This window comes from Cyprinus carpio, chromosome B1 (genome assembly GCF_018340385.1).
Source record: "Cyprinus carpio isolate SPL01 chromosome B1, ASM1834038v1, whole genome shotgun sequence".
NCBI lineage: Eukaryota > Metazoa > Chordata > Actinopteri > Cypriniformes > Cyprinidae > Cyprinus > Cyprinus carpio.
This window is the reverse complement of record NC_056597.1, coordinates 13,007,334-13,027,620: the sequence shown is the minus strand read 5'-3', so window position 1 is coordinate 13,027,620 and position 20,287 is coordinate 13,007,334. Positions and strand designations below refer to the sequence as shown.

Here is a 20,287-nt window from a genome sequence, read left to right as displayed (position 1 = left end):
GTCCATTAAGTACAAAATTAGTTGTTGCAATTTAACAGACTTTAAGTATACCTGTTTAGCATACTAAAAGTACACTTCGGGGTATTTTTATTAAGTACATAAATATGTAAATGTATTTGTAATATACTTAGCATGAAATGAATGCATTTCAAATACATTTTAGTACATTTATTATTCACTAGGGCCTTTATGCATGGTCTTTCAGTTTTATATATGTTGCAACTACAAATTTTAACACAGTGTTTCTTATGTAAATCTTTATTTTACAATTATATATATATATATATATATATATATATATATATATATATTATATTATATACCCTGAGGTATATATATATATATTTTACCCTGAGGTGCAAATAGGTTTTCATAAGAATGAGAATGGAAAGAAAAAATCTTTGCAAATGGCCAAAAGCCATTAAACACGATCAATTTGTCAAGTCCCAGTGACTGCACTGGACAAAGAGAAAACCAATATCACAGGTTAGATGTCAGAGTCTGCTGCTAACATAAAAAGTCTATGCTATGTACTTTTAATAATCAAAAATTGCCAGGTGCATTAAACAGCTGCTGTATTTTGTCTATGTTTTTTTTTGTTGTATTCAACTCTTTGATATGATTTTCTGGTTATTGAATAGTGTATGACTGCAAATTGTCATGCTCTGGTACTGGTGTCATTTCCAATTTAGCCAAATGAGACCTGAAGAAATTAGATGTGGATTATTTATCATCCAGTCTTGCATTTTAGCCATGTATTCCACCTGTGGTGAATTTACATAAAGTCAATGCTATGGCTGTCCCAGGCTGATGTTAATGTTGGATAGCAACGGTTGCCAAGCTACAACTGGTAGAGTGCTCAAAAAAGAAAAAAAAGAAAAAAAACTGCAGCACTGTGTAAAGGTCATTAGTTGCATTTTATGGGGAGCCATATAACAGACTTCTATATAGCTCTCACAGTAAGGTACAGTAAGCTTTTAACCAAACCTGACACAACCATTTCATGCCAAAGATTTTGTATAGCCATGAAATAAAAAAAGATGTGCATTTCACTGAACATGTCTAAGTGGACAGACTTAATGTCTTTAGTGTTAAATAAACCCTAAATATTCATTATAAATCATTTATCACAAATAATCCTATGCATATATAGGACTTTATTACAAAGGTAATACTTGTGAGGTCTTTTTTCTTTACAGTACTTCTCTGGTTATAAGATGTACTGGCTTTAAATGGTCATGATTGGAGTTGAAAACTGGATATACTGTAAACATATTTTAATCACACTAATCTCTTTTACTGTTTTTTTTTTTTTTACGTTTTAACAGTGAACCTTTTAATCAGAGCATTCTATGCCGATGTAAATGTGCTTTAAACATGACTTCTTGTTTTTAACAAACTAAAGAATGTCGAAATTTTCTTCTGTGGTGATCGACGACACACCAAGGACGATGTCGATAGAGCTTAACTTGTATTGAACCAGGAACATTCCTTTAATTAAAAGCTTGGACAAAATCATTGACTCTAAAGCGCTTTCTAATAGTCCGTGCTGTTGTCATAACATTCATGTCTGCATGTCTTATTTTCTGTCCGCTGTGCACAGGAAGAATAAAGATTTTTTACGCTCCATTGAAATAGTTTATCCAAAAACTTTTCTTTTTTTTCATTATTCATTCACCCTCACATTTATAACTTTCTTCCTTTCTTTCTTTTGGAACAAGAAAGGAAAACTTTTAAGAACCTTCACAGTTCCATGGGATAAAATATCAGCATACATGTTTGAAACAACATTAAGATGAGTAAATAAAGATAGGGAAAAGTGTGATAAGTGTTATGTTAAAGGGGACATGAACTGAGAAATCAAAATTCCCTTGATCTTTTGACATATTTTGAGGTCATTGTGCAATAAAAACATTCTGTACATTTCAGAACTCAGAACTTTCTTGTTAAACAGCTTATACTGAAGCCGATCTGCCAAAACGACAGGTTGTGGAACGTGCCACTTTATGATGTAATAGTGTGGCTAAACACCACCTCGGCAGAAGAAGATCAACACCTGCTTCTACATCACTGCCTGTTTAGCCCCGCCCTCCGAATCATGCATGCAGTGTAAATAAAGAGAGGTGAACGCAGGTCTACACAGAAACAAAACGATAACTTTAATTGATGAACTTTATTTTTAATGAAGTGCCAGACTGCATCAGTAAGAACTAGCTCCTTTGTTCACTTCATCTTACTGCAGATCTGTTTACAAACAAGGCACAACACAGGATTTTCATAAAAATTTAAACTAAAAGATGAGTGTATTGGATCTGGCAGTAATTTTGCACCATACAAGTGTGTGAGTAACTATTTTTATTACGTAATCACTATTGCTTTGTCTGTTATTATAGATCATTTGATATGTACTAAGTATTTATGCGTTTTTGTCCTAAATCACAGCAAAGTCCATCTATGAAGGATGTGGGCTGTCAAATACACTCAACTGTTAGCCAATCATAGCAGTTGGTGATTACTTCTGTGTCTAAAATCCACCATGCCTATTCAAACTGAGCGTTCTGATGAGGGGGGTTAAAAACAAGACAGAAAATAGCCTATTCTAATTTATGCTTTTTTATGTAAAAATCTTTACAGCATTATAAGTGGATCTCAGAAGACAGTAAAAAAAAAAAAAAAAAAAAAAAAAACAAAGCCAGTTCATGGCCCCTTTAATTTTATTAATTAATTTGATAGGAAATTATTTATGGGCCATGTGGATCCAATCTTGGGCCTACATTTAGACACTAGTTCACATTTTTCTGTGTTTTCAGAACTTAAAAAAATGACATTCACAAAGCATCAGCATAAGCCTGTTTCCTATCCCTGTCCTTCACTTGAACTGATTACTAATAACACTTTCATTTCAATCATTGATTTACTGTATGAGTAATATTTCATACAAAGAGGAACATTTCAAGTGTGTTCATTACTGCATGCTAAGTCCTATTCATGCAATAAACAGAGAGAACAACACTCATGTTGCTATGACAAAATGCATTTGTGTCATAAATCTCTGTGGCATGCTCTAAGTTGAGTCTTACCTACTGTTCAGGCAGCAGTAAATAATGGGGTTGTACATGGTGGAGCTCATGGCAAGCCACATGACTGACAAATAGATCTGCTGAATGAACTTCCACCTAACCAGCTGCTTGTTCAACCCCGTCACAAGGAAATATACATGGTATGGCAGCCAGCAGATGGCAAAGGTCACCACTACGATGATCATCATTTTCACCACCTGGAAAAAGAAAATGAAGGCAAACGTGAAATATTACATGATAATGCATTATAATTGGTGTGCATTTAATACATGTTTGAGATATATATATATATAAATCAGTGTCACAATGAATATATAAAATACTAGTAATTATAGCTTGCATAAGTTATATATATATATATATATATATACATTATATATATATATATATACACACAAACACACACAAACACACATGCACACACACACATATATATATACATATATATATATATATATATATATATATATATATATATATTATATATATATATATATATACTAACATTACCCTGAAGAGGACAGTTTTCCGTTGTTTATCATGGGAATAATCTCTGAACTTTTGATCACCCCTTGTATGTTAAGATACACAAATTATGTACCTTGTAGTTTACATTTAGAAAAGTAAGCGTAACTGTTCGTGCACTTGTGCATATACACACTCTGTCATCAGACTCCTCCTCTTTAGTAGCTTCATCATCCGATCCTTCCTCTCTGGATGTGTAATAGTCCATTATAAACATCATTTAGGGCACTGACATCACCAAGACTGAGCAGAGACTGAGACAAGCAAGCCGTAGTTTACACAGGACTGGTGGGCAATGTTTCTTGAAAACACCTTTATTATATATATTACGTGGTTTACTCTGACAGGTTAACTGTTTTTTTTTTTTTTGTGGTGTTAAAACAAAGCACCTATTTTAAAGAATAATAATTTAAGGAAAACCTAATTTTGACAAAAAACTGACATTCGACCTTTTTTTTGAATTTCCTGAAAACGTCCCAGCATGACATCCGACAGGTTTTCCCAGATTGCACCACATAAATAGCCTATACTAAACAAGAGCAGCTCGTCATTTTGACATTGTGACTGACCTAATTTTACACATACAAAATCAAAGAGAACAGTGGAGAAGCAATTATATCTCCAATAGTTATACGGCTATGTTTATATTCATTATGTTAATCCATTAAGACATTGCTTGTCATTCAAATCCCACAGCATCCAGCACACCCAAAAGCACCAACCACTGTCAGGATACCAAAATCTTGGTCATGTCACCAACAAGCTTAGACACTCAGGGCAAGCAATGCATCTGCAGCAAGAAAGAAAACCCCGGGCAACACATTTCCAGCAGAGCAAGGACACCACATGAGGTCTTATGGAATAAGTGCTCTGTGGTGTAAAAAAAATAAAAATAAAAAAATCCTACAAATTGTGTTGACAAAGTTGTAATTGCCACTATTCATGTAAAAACTGTAGTTTCTCATAAAGTTCTCTGAGGCGTTTACTGTAATTTGTCAACTGTCGTGTATAGCCACTGTGCGAATCTCCATCCTGTCAGTTTCATTCGGTCCTCAAACTATCTGCTCTCTCTTCAAGCAAGTGTCCTTCTGCCCCTGCAGGGGATTCTGCCATAACAAATCCATTTCCCATCCTTCAAGAGGTGAATTGTTTCTGTAGCCACATCATAAAGTCTGATTGGAGCAGCTGCTTGCTTCAATCTACTAATGAATTTAATTAAATTGTTCATGCCGTCCCACTGAGACAGCGAATGGAGCTTTGCATGGTCCTCTTACAATCTGAAGATCACTACAATGCTCCACCTCAGGAATCAATAAACTAATGAACAAATGATTATAATACTACTATTCCTGCATTGTGCCCTTGAAATATTAATATTAAAAGGGTCATGTAATGAGGAATCAGGTTTTTCATTAGGTTTTTGATCGTTAAAAATTTAATGTAATTTCTGCAAGTAGACATTTTGACGATTTTTAAAAACTAAAATAGAAAGTCGATTATCACACTGCAATAGAAACTGCATAAACACAGACACAGGCGTATGCTGCAGACAGAACTTGTATCTTGAGTTGTGCATTGCATTTATAAGTTTAAGTTGTTTAAGTGCACTTAGTATTGGGGTAGTGCTTATGTATAAATGAACCTTTTTTGCTTAAAAGAAGAATCAGGTTTAATTATTAGTCATGACAATATATTCATGATGTTGTTGCAGAAATTAAGCAACATCATGAATATTGTGATGACGTTAATGCACTTTCCCCGAAGGCTGTCATTGTCTTGCAACCCATGAGTATGATATATTTTATATATTTTAAAAGCAGCTCTGATTTTATACATATATGTATATATATTCAGAGTAATACTGTACATAAATATCAAGATATATATTTGCTGTAGAATCAAAAGGCTTGTATATATTTTTTGTTTTTGTTTTTATATCAGCCAACTCTAAAATGATACCAGTCTTTCATACATGAATATTCGTGAAACATCAATCAAAGGAAAGATCAGAGGACTACACAAGAGTGTTTCACAGACACTGTTAAAGTTATGCTTAATATGTTTTAGAAAAATTGCATGTATGACACATAAAATGTGTATCTGATTCTGGAATTCAAACTCTTCAAAGAACTCCTATTATGATTTTTCATCAGTATTCCACCATGCTTGTTTTTCCTAGAGATGCCATAAGAATATTCCTTACATTTCTGAGACACAAACAGACATAGTGCCTGATCTACGTTTCAGCAGGAGCTGGAAGTGAGAAGGTTTCCTGGGGTAAAGGGAGAGCTTATATGTTTGCCACTCACGCTCACCTTCAAGCCAGCGTTTCTCTCCCGATACGTCTCCAGACAGAAGCTTCTGCATACTGAGAGCTGAAGGAAGCGCACTGCGTTTGTCGCCACTACAAAGTGTCTCGTTTGTTTTCTCTTATCTCGCCCTGCCTCTTCACTTCAGAGATAGAGACAAAGACAAGGGCATTCGGACTGAAATAGAAGTCCTTTTGGTGACTGGCGCTTGAATAGGGACTGGACAACTGTGGCAAATAGAGACTTGAGATCATTCTTAAGATTGTAGAATGAAGAATTGAAAACCATATGACAAAGTACTGATGAAAACACTGATATAGATCATAAGAGAGATGACAAAGAAGTGGCACTCAAGAAGAAAGAAGATAGTTTCAAAATAGTCTCAGTGCCTAAAACATCTTAAATTCATCATTTCAGGTTTACTTTACTAGTCATTCGGATTGAGTCATAATGGTTGACTAACAATTGACTAGACTAGTGGTTCTCAAACTTTTTATGTGGCAGTCCTCTTCAACACACACAAGAAACTGTGGAGCAAACACATCAAATCTGGGAAACTACCCCCAAACACAACCTGGTCTCACTGGAAAACGTACTTCAACCCTAATTTTGGCAAATTCTAAAATAAACTGTGTCACACTCGTTCAGCGGACTCGTATCACTTCGATGGCTGTCTTCCTCTGTTTCATACTACGACAACAACAAATTGTTAATACATTAGCTCATCCATGAACATGAATTCCTGTCGGACTGCGTTGGCTTTGGAGATGAAGCCAACAAATCCCACACTCAGTCATGGCATCATCAAACTACACCTATGTTTCTTTGTTTGTTTTGAATACGCGCCCTCTAGCGGCGAAAACGTACATATTGTGCCTTTAAACGTGTCTACCGGTATATCGCCCACCCCTACTTGGGGTTATATATTATGACCTCAAAATGCTTTTACGATAGTGCATGATTTGTTAACTAATACACTTTGTCATTGCCAGCTTCATTTTCATCGCCCCGTCTACCTCCCAGACACTACCGGACTGTGCTGGATGGAGGCAATCATGTCGTGTCTGGAAAGCATCTATCCCTGATCCAGAACAAAGCCAGACCCAGAGCCAGCCCACCATCACCCCGCTGCATGGAGCAAAAGCCTGAGCCCACCACTGATGGAGAGCCAAAGCCCGCCGCGACCAATGAGCCATGCCAGAGAGAGCGGCAGAGCAAAGGGGATTTTTTGGAGCTAGAGCCTGACACGTCTACCAGGTACAACAATGGGCTACAGAGCTCGCCATGGGGGAGATCGCTATGGACAATAAAAGCGTAGAGGGAGCTCCCGCGGGACCCAACGCAAATGTCACGGGAGCGGGTTTGAGCTCCCGCAGGACCCAACGCAAATCTCGCGGAAGTGGGCGGGTTTACCTTTGCTACGGGCCGGTGTGGGCGGTCAAAAAATTTCGCGGGAGACCCGCGGGGAGTGGTGGGGTATAGTAGAAATTGAGTCAACACAAGAAGTTGAGAAGAAAATTAAAGCTGCTATTTACTTGACAAAAGCAAGGCAAGTCAGACATCTGGAAACAATTCTCATTTGTCACATGGAAAAAAATGCGTAAATATTTTGAGCATTCCTGCTAGTGCTTGTGAGGGGAGCGGAGCGGTAATATTTCCTCAAGAGATTGCTGAGCGCCTTCCTGAAGATTCCGCTCCGCTCGCTCAATACACTCAGTGCCACGCGCTCAACCCAGTCCATAATCTAAGTGTTCTTTAAGTGCATTTTATCTTGTGTGTGATTTCACAGGCTTTAAATCCAGGTGTATTTTGTAAAGATCTACGTACATCTTGTGTGTGTGCATTTGTGTTTTAATGAGCCTGTTCTGAATGTTCTATTGCACAACAACGGCAGCTATTTTCACGGAAATAAAGTGAACGAAAATCAAATACACTTCTTCAGTTTTTGCATTTTAGGAAGGCTATGTTTGCAAAAGTTAGATTCATATATTGAATACATTTTAATTAGCCTTAAGCAATTAATTAAAATCAAGAAGAATTTAAGAATTTCATTTTGAAAAAAAATTTATTTATCAGCATGCATAATTTTAGACAATTATCCAATCATTTCGGTACAAACAATAAACAATAAGGCCTACTAGATACATTTTATGTAGGAGCAGGATCTGAGCGTTACACCGCTCTGCTTTGCTTACATGCTCAGCCGCCCAAGCAAGTGCTCCGTTAATATTACGTTGCCATAAACCAGTTCACGCTCTGACATAAAATTTATTTTAGTAGGCCTAATGTGTGTGTGTTTGTGGTAGTGTGTGTGTGTGTCCATTGTGTGTGTGTGTGTGTGTGTGTGTGGTGTGTGTGTGTGTGTGATATATATATATATATATATATATATATATATATATATATATATATATATATTTATATATATATATATATATATATATATATATATATATATATATATATAATTTTGTTTTCTTTTTTTTGCCATTAGCCTGTTAATCAAGCTATTGTGAATGTGAAATCTGTGATTTTTTTTTAAGCATTTCTATTTCATTTTATTTTGTTTTGTATTTTGTTAAAATTATATCGAGCAGCCTTCAAAGATCTCTGTGTTTTTTTATTTAATGGTAAAGTTATTCCTAGTTAACGTTTGGTGCATGTATGCAGTAGTAGTCTAGCCTGTGTTTAAAAACTGAGGTACGGTTATGATTTTTACACTAATAAAAAAAAATCATTAAAAAAATGTCATGGTGGTGCTTTGGTTTATCACGCGATTAGGCTACTGATATTATTTAAATCCAATCATGTTTAAAATCGGTTATTCTGGATGTTAACTTGAAACAAATATTAAGTCTGAGTACCTATTTGGGTACTTTTTTCACAAGCTCTGAGATAAACCAGCGCGGGAGCGGGCGGGAGTGGACACAAACAGCGGGTGCTTGGGCAGTCAACGACACAGGTTGCCGCCTCGGGAGTCCACTCCTCCTGGTCATACATTCATCGGGAAGCGGGCGGGTCTGGGGTTGTCAGAAAACTCCTTCCCTTGCAGGCTCCACATTGGCATCTGTTGCTGAGAGTCCACAGTTCAGTGGACTATGATTGGGATGTACATGCAGACTGCCCCCTCGGTCTCTCGCCTTCCATCTGAACTCTCACCTTGGCCCTATCTGTCTGCTCTTAAATCACCCTGCTCTTCAACTATCTGACGTCTCGGTGTTAACAACCACGGACTGTTGTTCCTCTAACAGTGGCACCCTGGTGTGGGAAGTGGCCTTATGGTGTGTGTGGTCATCACACACCGTTTCTAAGCCCCCTGGCATCCCAAACATCCCGCCCAGCCCTGGGTCCCACCACCTTTGCACCAGTCCTGCTCAAAGTGCCACCACTGTCTGCTGTCAGCGCCTCTGGCTCCTCAGCCCTCCATCTGTGCAGTGGTGAATCACAGTGGGTCTCCAGTCCCTCATTGGCGTTTCATGGCTGGAGGATCCCTTGTACGTCCTCCAGCCTCTGAGTCCCAGACTCCGCCTCGGTCCTTTCGACCCAGCGCCACTATTTGTCCTAGCCTCCTTCTGCAAGCCGGTATGGCCAGTCCAGTCACCAGCCCCACTGGGCTACTCCTTTGTCCCTCCAACTCCCTTGGTCAGTCATCGACCATCTGCCGCTTCCTGGACTCACAAGGCTCACCTCATCCCTCCAGGGAGGGGGGTCAGGCTCTTCCTTCACCCAGCTCCACCTTGGTCATCTGTCGTGTCCGGCTTCCCCAGTGGCCTTCCAGATCCTCACCGGAGCCTCGGTCACCGGAGCCATCTACTCCACTTGGCCCTTCAGATTCTCCCAGTCACCCTGTCTTCTTCAGCTCTCCATCTCAGGTTCCTCTACCGCTGTCGGTCAGCGCCTGTCCTTCAGTCCTTCCTCAACCATGCCCCCCTTGGCCAACTGTGTTAGACTGTGGGTCGCAATCATGGCTGCGGCCTGGGTCCCACCTGGGCTCCTCCTTCTCAATGTGCCTCCTGTCTTCTTAACAGCTCCTCCCTCCATGTACCTGCCCTGGCTCCAACCCTCCGTCATTTGAACCCTGGACTCTGTTTGTCGTCCTCCTCCCAGGTATCTATTTTGTAAAAACATGTGGGGTGGCATTTCTTAAAAAAGTCTTTTTGGATCAGCGTCTCGTGATGGGTGAGCAACCAAGATGTTTGCTCTCTGCAGCACAAGGTAGCAGAAATGGAGACTACTATGCAAGACTGTGTTTGGATGGAAAACTTTGTTTGCAAAAAATGTTTGCAATTCTTAATGTAATCAATCAACTAGGGAATCTATTAGTTATGCCTATTATATCTTTTTTCCCCATATTCACATGTGATGTCTTGCCTTAAAAATAATAATTATAATTATGATTTAATTCTGAATAAATTATCTTAAAACAGTCTTATTTTTCTGGAGGTTTTATGGGTGGTTAAATAAGGAAGAAAGAAAAATATAATATTTTTGCTATGTAGCTGTGAAAGAAAAAAAAACTATATTCCACATCACTGGCTTATATTAAAATTAATACATGATGCGCATAACCCATACTGTAGAAACAAAAAATAATAAACCTCAATACTCTCTGAATAACTGAACTGCATACTATAACAAGTGGACCAATTTGACAGTGGGGTGTTGATTCACTTCAGACTGTCAGTAAGGCAAATAAACTCACTCTTGACTTCAGCAGACATACTCACTCTCATCCTAATCAGTATTGATTCAGCCAACGACTGCTTGACAGAGGAATCATGGTATTCTTAAACAGAAGCATGTGAACTGAATCCACGTCACCATTTACAATGCAATTATCAGTTACATCACTTCCTCTGGTGCATAGAATCAGGAGTTACAGTAGAAAGAGATCTATGCAATATTTATTGATAAAACCTAAATCACTGTTGTCAAAATATATCAATGCACAGGAGAAGTTCCATTACATCAATAAATGTGTCAGAAAATTTGATAAAAGTTTATACCTCAAACAATGCTCAATATAAAGAGCTGATTTAACCTCACCAGTTATAGTCACAACCTGTCTTCCCTGTATATGTAATACCAGGATAATGTCACTCTGTTTAACACCACAGATTGTGTTGCTGTGCAACCTGTATTTAAAGGAATAATCCAGCCAAGAATAAAAATAGTCATCATTTACAGTACTTATGCCCATGTCCTTCCAGGCCCACATTATTTTCTTGCTTGTGAAACACAAAGGGATTTTGGCAAATAAATATCACTCATTTTTTCAGTTCTGCATCAATGTACTATATGGGACACAGTTGTATGCTGCACTGTTCTACAAATTATTATATTAACTGCAACTGAAAACTTTATAAAAGTAAAATGTAATAAAAATGTTCTCTTTTGGGCTTATTTTTTGGCTTATTGGGTATACAAATCAAATCAAAAATATAATAGATACTAACATAGCTGCATTCTAAAAGCATTTTGGTGGAGTCACATATTCAAAAATAAGAAGAGTAACTATGTTCAGTACCTTCACACATAGACTTGCAGAACAGATCCGGCTTGAATGAGATGACAGAAAGTCTGTAACACTGGCCATTACGATGCATTGATATATTAATTCCAGAAAACAGTGCTGGGATCAGTTTGAATAGTTTTTTAGAGAAAATTAAGCCTAGTCGAAAACAGCTCATGCGGAGAAAATGTATCGCAATCTTTCAGGGGCTGATTGTACAGAATATTTGTGAATCTGTTTTGAGTGTCTCACTTTGTGAGTGTAGTGATGTGCTGTTTGCTGTAACCAGCCTGTAGATTGTTAATCTGTAAATATTTTATATTCAAAATAAAGGTATCAGCACTGATAAACTGCTGTTTTAATTAATTTGCTTACTAATGTTCACATCTCAGATGAATGTAAACACATATACAGTATAGTTGTTCCATATGTATTACTAGCACAGGTGAGTTTTATTGACAGCAAGAGCATAAAGGCTCCTCTGATTAGTTAACTGTCTAATCAGACTGGATATTCAAATGACTCAACGTCAAATTAAATTCAATAATTTGTTTCCGGAAAAAGGCTAAAAGGAAGAAGAAATTTGATTTGCCTCCACACATATAAATAACCAGCTATTATTAAAGGTAACCTTTCCAACCAGTTATTTATGTGCAAATGGTTACAATTATGTTCCAGAAGCAGCTTTTGTTCTGATTTCCAGTGGAGAAGCCAGAAGCTAATATGGATGGAAATGGATTGTGATAGTATTGTGGCTCAGGCACTTAGCTCTCTGTTTTGGATGAGATAAGCAAAACTTCACAAGTGTGCTTTTGTGTTTGCAGTTAACACACTATGGCAGCAGTCATTGTCTTCCAGCAGAGCTGGATTGATGCTTTGCACTTCAAAATTTTGATTATAATTATTCGCAGCACGCTCTTGAAATGTTAAATAGGTTTGCAACTGAACGCTTTTACATACACGTTTAACAAATTCAATTGATCCACAGTGTCAGATGGTAAACGAGCACAAACAAATACAACACACCAAAACAGTTACACTTGCTCTTTAAATGTAATTTGCTACAGAGCTTCTAAAAACTTTTATGTAGCCAAATTACCACCTACAACATCTTGTGTATGCTATGTGAAAGAATATTTGAATATACAGTGGTGGCCAAAATTATTAGAACACTAGTATTTTCACAAGCATAAATAAATAAATAAATAAATGGTTTTAAGTCAGTTATTTCTGTCTTTTGCTGTAGTTTGTCAGTAGGAAATATCAGTTTACATTTCCAAACATTCAACTGTAATAATCCAATGAGAATTTTTGTTTGCACAAGGAGTCTGACAACAGCAGTGCTCCACACAGACACATGATCTGATCATCATCCAGTCTGTCTGGAATGACATGAAGAAACAGAACAAACTGAGACAAACTAAATCCAGAATTTGCTGTCTTTTGTCAGACTATTGTGGTTCATTGTTCTGACTGCCAGTGTCATGATTGTTTACTGTCCTGTCCTGTCCTGTCCTGTCCTGTCTTGTCTTGCTCAGGCTCCGGTGCTCGTAGCTGCAAGTTGTTTTCCTGCACCTCTCTGTGTGCTCAGGAACCCGCAGGCTCTTCCTGGCATCTGCCCTCTGGGTCTCTGTGGACTCTCCAGCGGATTATTATTATTTAGTTAATAGAAGTTACTTATGACATTATTTTTGATAGCATCCTTAATTTACAAAGTGCCTAAAACTTTTAACAGTACTGTAGCTTTGCAGGCAGGTCTCTTGAAGCATCTTGGAGAAGTTGCCACAGTTCTGCTGGATTGAGTCTGTCTCAGTTGTTCTGTTTCTTCATGTCATACCAGACAGACTTGATGATGATGAGATCAGATCTCTGTGTAGAGCACTCCTAAAAATCTCACTGGATTATTACAATTAATGGCAATTACAATTAATGGCAAAATGAATGTTTGTAAATGTAAACTGATAACTCCTGCTGACCCAATACAGCAAAGCATAAAAATAACTGACTTAAAACCATATTAGCTGGTGATAATACTAGTGTTCTAATCATTTTGGCCACCACTGTGTGTGTGTGTGTGGTGTGTGTGTGTGTGGTGTGTGTGTGTGTGTGTATATATATAGATATATATATAGTATATATATATATATATATATATATATATACATATATATATAAACAAAATAAATATATCCACAAAAAACAAGAAACAAAATTGTTATATCCACAACAGGAACATGGTCAATTTGTAAGCTAGAAGGTTATATATAAAAAAGAAAATCAATAGCTGAATGTTTCATTCTATCGTTGTCATTGAACAGGGATTTAAAAATAAATAAATAAATAAACATGGCCCACCCCTGAAACACAAACAAACACCTTCCAAAGAACCAGAGAAAAACATGCTTTGAGAACAAAATGAGGGCAGCCATTGTGACATGATCTGAGTCTGGCTCATCAACAGAGCCTCCTAATCCATAATCATCAGAGCAAAACTGGCAGGATCACTTTCCTCAGGTTTAGATTACAGTTAATACATGATTCTTGAAATCCAAAGTAAGCACAGCCTTGGTAATCCTGAAGGCAGATGAACCTCTGGTGAGGCTTTCGACCCATGATGCCTAAATCCTACAAGCAAAGTCAAGTGCAACGGGCTAAAGCTTTCAGCTAATATGATAACATGAAGTTTAATGACAAAGTTTATGTTTAGTAACAATGCATCCTGCTCTGGATTAAGATGATGTTAAGGTTAAAGGGATAATACACCCAAAATGAAAATTCTGTCATTAGTTATTTACCCTCATGTCGTTCCAAACCTGTAAGACTTCCGTTCATCTTTGGAACACAGATGAAGATATTTTTGATTAAATCTGAGAGCTTTCTGTCCCTGCATAGACAACAATGCAATTGACACTTTCAAGGCCCAGAAAGGTAGTAAGGGCATTGTTAAAGTAGTCCATGTGACATCAGTGGTTCATCCGTAATGTTATGAAGCTACAAGAATACTTTTTCTGCGCAAAGAAAAAAAAAATAATGACTTTATTCAACAATTTCTTCTCTTTTGTGTCAGTCTTCGATGCGCATTCATGAGAGTACCACAACGTAGCTTCATAATATTATGGTTAAACCCAGGGCTCGAATAGAGGGGGGATGCCATGTTGAAAAAAAACAACAAAAAGCATCCCCTAACTAACCCCCGACTTTGCAAAAACCAAACAAAAACACATCTTGAGAGTCCAAAAGCATTCACTGCGCGATGAAGCCAGTTAGAATACAATTAGAATGCCCTTATAATTCAAGCAATGAAAGAAAAAAAATAACCATGTATGAGTTTTTATGTTTTTATATTCATTGCACAAGCAATGTACTTTTCTGAATATCAGCACATGTGCGCAAACACAAATGTGCTATTAATTTTGTACAACAGCGCATAGCAACACAGTTTCGTTCATTGAATGAATCAGATTTTGAACGAATCGAGTGAGCCAGTGATTCAACGGCCCATTCAAGATGGACTCACTTGTTTAATTTCTAATTGAATCAGCCGTTTTGAACAAATCTTTTGATTTGAATGATTCAATAAATCATTTATTAAAACATGGACTTGCTGCCACCTACTGGCAGTTTTATTGTCATCATTATTTATCCCTGACAGACCTATACCAGACAAGGTGCCAGGACTACTAGCACAAAAACACATTTAGCAAAATATTGACCAAAAATTCCTCCATTTCATTAACCAGAAGGAAAAAAAATCTTATAAATAATAGTTCATTTAATAAGGCAAATTTTTCATCAAATAAAAATTACACAATTTTTATAATCATTATGTAAAATTAGCTACAGGAACAACCATGCTTCATGCTTCTGAGTTTCATAATCACTGTTACACATCACATAAAGTGAAGGCATATGGAACGTGCAAGAGCTAACTGGCTCCAAATACAGATATTCGGCATGCCAGCTATTAATGGAAGAAAGATACATGATAAGGGACAGCCATAGGGAGCGAGCAAGATGTAGCGCTGATCGAAATAGAGAGCCAGCACAATCGCAGCAGCCGTTAATGAAACATATAACCAGCAGACTGAGCACTGAATGCTATTGATTGGAATATAGAATATACAAAATGCCTATTGAACTTGTGAACGGCTGTATTCCAGGACTAAGCGAGTCTCATCAAAGCCCTAACAATGGCTTGCAAGACCAGATTCAGCTTGAAAGCATGTTCTCTGTTGAGCTGCAATATTATGAACACTTTGAAAAACTTCATTTTAAAACATCTTAAATAGCTCATCAATTGAGTATGTCACATCATTTCCACTTAATGGACCATCTGGCTCTAATTATCTGATTTCTCCAATGGCTAAATTTAGAGGTGCCTGCAGGATTCTCATCCATGATACACAGAAGAATACATCAAGGTGGGACACTAATGTATTTATACAAGAATCCTAACCTCGAGACAGAAGGGATCACACGCTCCAAATCTGATTCTGGTGCAAATGTGAGAGAAAACAAATAGAGCTATGCTCACTAAAACAACAGCAAATTTACGAAACCAAAGTCACTCAGCCGCTTTCCACATCAGTCTACATTCATTTGTCACTAGTCTACTAGAAAAGAAACCACAAAGCAATCTATATGTTTTTCACTGATTTCAGTACATACTGTGAAAGAACAGGAAATTAGAAGAAGGCCTAAGCTTTTGTGTTTTTTTCCATCTAATTGGGAGTTTTTGATTACTTTTTCTTGATTGGTTTAACATTAGCTAAGTCAGAGAATGCTATAGATCAACCATACTAATTTAAGTGCTTTTTTGTGCAAATGCCCCCAAGCTGACCACTACCGTGTCAAGGTTATCAAGGAAAATATACTGCATTCAGTGCTAAGAACATGCCAATAAATGCCTCATCCGGGAATTTCATCTCATGTCTTCAAGCGCAATATTTTCCACTTAAAATGAGTAATTATGAGATCTGAACATTTAATTTGAAATCTAAAAATTTTAAAAAAAAAAAAACAAAACAATTAACAAAAAATGAAAAAATCAAAAAGTAAAATATACTTCTTTTTCCTTGAAAATTATTTCCCTTTACTGGTCCAGTATGTTATCACTTCACATTACCAAGAAGTACAGACAAATTATATATTTGCCATTTTAACACTTTAAGTACAGAGTTTAACAGTGAACATACAGTATCTGTCCATTCTTCTTTGAAGGTTCTTTTTCCGCATTTTTTTTAATGTCACCATATGATACGCAAATGTATATATAATGACATATACTGCCCCTATATCAAGAGTGATATGATATATAGTCATATATGCTATCTATAAGAAGATAAAGATGAATATAATAACATGAAAAAAATTGTGGGATTCAGGCGGACTAATTACCCATAGTAAAATTAGTAAATTTTTCATGTTAATATCTATATGATGATTTGTACATGGTATTGGTGGTATATGTAGCAACCCATATACAAACTGGCAACAATATATCTTTATATGCAACTTTATTTAAAACAACATATAAAAATATCTTCCAAAATTGTGTGTTCATTGATATTTTTACTCTTTTATATTTACTTATAATATTGCTATAGTAAAATCAAGTTGATGGTACTTTATTTTAGGATGGATATACATCTAATCATGACAGTGACATGATATGTCAAAACTGCATTACATTTACAAAAGTTGTACATACTAACAATAGAACTAAAAACCTGGGGGGGGGGGGGGTTTTTTTTTTTGGCGGACTAGAATTATGCACACAATACTTTGGCATAACGTATCTGTAACTGGAGATTTATGTACCCGTTCTCACGTGCTGCTTGTCACCAATGTCGATATATAAATCCTACATGGCGTCAATAATGTACATACAACCACACTGCATTACTAGATATTCTTCATACTGACAAAATATTTCAAATATATATTGGAAATTTCAATGTGTGTGGTTAGATTGATATAAATCTAATTGCTAACATATATGACAATTGTTATATGCCCACTATTTAATATGTATGGAAATTTAATTTTGTATGGGGTCATATTTTTGTAAGGGATAACATGGGCTGATTGGGCTGATGGTGCAGCTGTATCAGCTTGCTGTGACTCATCTGTTGTAAGGCTGAAGATTTACATAGTCATGCTAGAGCTGTCACTTTGCTAATCTACTTCATTTAGTGTAATGATCATGAATCATTAAACATTTCATTAGGACCCCTGACCTGTACTACATGTGACACGCCTCCCAAATGACATATAATTAAAGCAGGTGGCACAGACTGAGTAGAGCAGTTCACACAAAATGTCATCTTGCATTTAAAACATTGTAAATAATGTGATGATTTTTCAGTATATCATGCAATTACTGTAATTATTTAGATTATTTTTTTAATTAATTGACACCCCAATAAAAAAAATTTAAAAAAAAAACTGACTGGATAAAACTTGATCAAATAAGTGCAATTAAACTCATGCTAACCTAGTTCATATTCAGTCAAGCAGAATAGCTGGTTTATGGACAAAAAAAGAAAAGATAAAAGATTAAACCTGTTTAAAAATGAAGCACTCCAGTTTGGATATGGGTGGACGCCTGCTAACTGACAACCGTTAAATGCTGAACTCACTGCTGAGTTTTGCGATTTCATCAAAATCAGTGGGAGTTCTGCATAAAAATGATTGACAGGCCTGATTTGGACCGCAGGCAGCCAGTTGCTGCTATAATCTCCATAGCAGGAGCAAATATTAACATTTAATTAGTCTGACAAACATCTAGCATGGCTAGCAGTATTTGTGCACGAAAAAAAAATCTAAACCAAATAAAAGCCAGCACTGCCTGGGTTTATCACTGTCTGCATCTCTTTATATATTCTTCTCTTTCATTGACTTCCTCCTACACGCGATCTAAATGACCAGTCAGACTATCCAGCCCTTTCCATTTTCTTTAGAGTACTTCCTTCTCTAATATCTTATTGATCCCACATTTAATGGTGTGTTTACTCGGGTGTTTGTGTGTGTACCAGTCATTCCATCAGTTGAACACAACATCACTGTACATCTGAGCTCTACATCCAGGAACGTGGGATTAGTATTTAATGACCACTTAAATTGCACTGCCCAAACCTTGGACCACCTGGTCTTACAGGTTTGTATTATAACATCTCTCCATTCTTTTACTTTTCTGCATTTGTACTTCTGCTCCAGCTCAAAGACTCTGGTAAGACGATGTTTTATAAGAGTCAATCTTAGAGACCCTGAAGAACGTGAACAGCTTACCTTCCTTTTGGCTCGCAGTTGGCCCTGATAGTTGTCTGATGAGTCTCCAGGAATCTCTCCTCCCCAAAGCGTCAACCCGACAATAGTGTAGGTAATTCCCATGACCACCAGGGGCAGAACGTACACCAGCAATGCCACTATGATATGATACCTGTAACCAAAGAGAGCGTGATATAGCACCTGTGCTGCCAGTGAAGATACAAACAGGGAGTCACTAACACTACTTATACAGTGTGTGATTCTTGCATTCTAAAATTAGATTTAATGTTGTTAATGTTGTTGTTAATAATAACATTACTAATAAAATAATTATTAATAACGTTCATTAGAACTATTATGAATAATTTTTATAATAATTAATAACAAAGTATTATTATTATTAACAACAGCTATTAGTAGTAGTGGTAGTAGCATTGTGGTTGTTAATAATAATAATAATAACAATAGTTGTCTTGATATTATTCTCATTATTAACAACAACAACAACAACAACAACAGTAATACTAATTAATAATAATAATATTAATAATACTAATAATTATAATAACAGCTGTTAATGATAATAAAAAGAATAATACTTGTTTAACTACTGTTGCCGAATTATGATGTTAATTATTATAAATATTATATATTCGAATTAGTAGTAGTAGTGATATTAACAAATATTTTTGTAATTATTAGTATTAGGATTGTTATTGTTGTTGATGATGATGATGAAAACACCACCACCACAACAACAACAATTATTATTATTATTATTATTATTATTATTATTATTATTTGTGAAAGGTGTTTTATTATTATTATTAATAATAATAATAATAAAACACCTTTCACACAAGATTGTGCCTCAAAGTGCTTTACAAATAATCTGGGAGGAAAGGAAGAAATTTGTGCATGCATATTTAAAGAGCTCTCACATGAAAGGGTCCTCTGAAGGTCTGGGCCAGGCAACGTAGCAGAGAGTCCGCTTGGGTAATTTTTTGATGGTTGAAAAGAAACACAGAGGAAAGGCCAAAACCACAGCCAGCACCCAAATACACACAATGATCACCTTAGTGGCTGTGGCTGAGAGCCGTGGTTTCAGGGGATGGATGATGGCCATGTACCTGTACAACACAAACAGATGACTGCTCAATCTCACATACCATCAATATGATAAAACATCAAAGACGCACCGTAGTTGGGCGATTTTTAATTTGCAGGTTGTGTAATGATCTAATAACTGATTGATAATGGGTCACATCAAAGAGACAAATCATATCTGTTGCTGCTGTATGTGTGAGCTAAATATTTCTCTCGAAAGCTATGGAGGAATTCAACCTGCCAGGCGAATACAACATAACAGAACAGTAATAAGAAGAACTGAACCTTCACACCAATTCTTCATTTTAACTACATTGAAACGCTGACCAATCATATGCCACTGATTACTTGTGAACTCTGGACCATAATGTCAGGCTAAGTCTCTATGGTTAACATATTCAAAATCATTCACGAGTGATAATAGGCCATTTGCTTTGTTAACGACTTACTCTTGTAAGCAGTGAATGGCTTATTAGACAGCCAAT

At 36.6% G+C, this 20,287-nt stretch overlaps 1 protein-coding gene across 1 annotated transcript in view; it reads right to left on the bottom strand.

The window, feature by feature from the left end:
• LOC109096764 (neuromedin-K receptor-like) overlaps window positions 1-20,287 on the bottom strand; it is a 28,922-nt gene that overhangs the window by 4,790 nt on the left and 3,845 nt on the right. The window contains exons 2-4 of the mRNA XM_019110418.2: window positions 19,637-19,825; window positions 18,717-18,867; window positions 3,081-3,277 (exon numbers count right to left, since the gene is read on the bottom strand). Of these exons, the coding sequence (XP_018965963.2) occupies window positions 3,081-3,277; window positions 18,717-18,867; window positions 19,637-19,825 (537 nt within the window). The remainder of the gene's footprint in view (window positions 1-3,080; window positions 3,278-18,716; window positions 18,868-19,636; window positions 19,826-20,287) is intronic.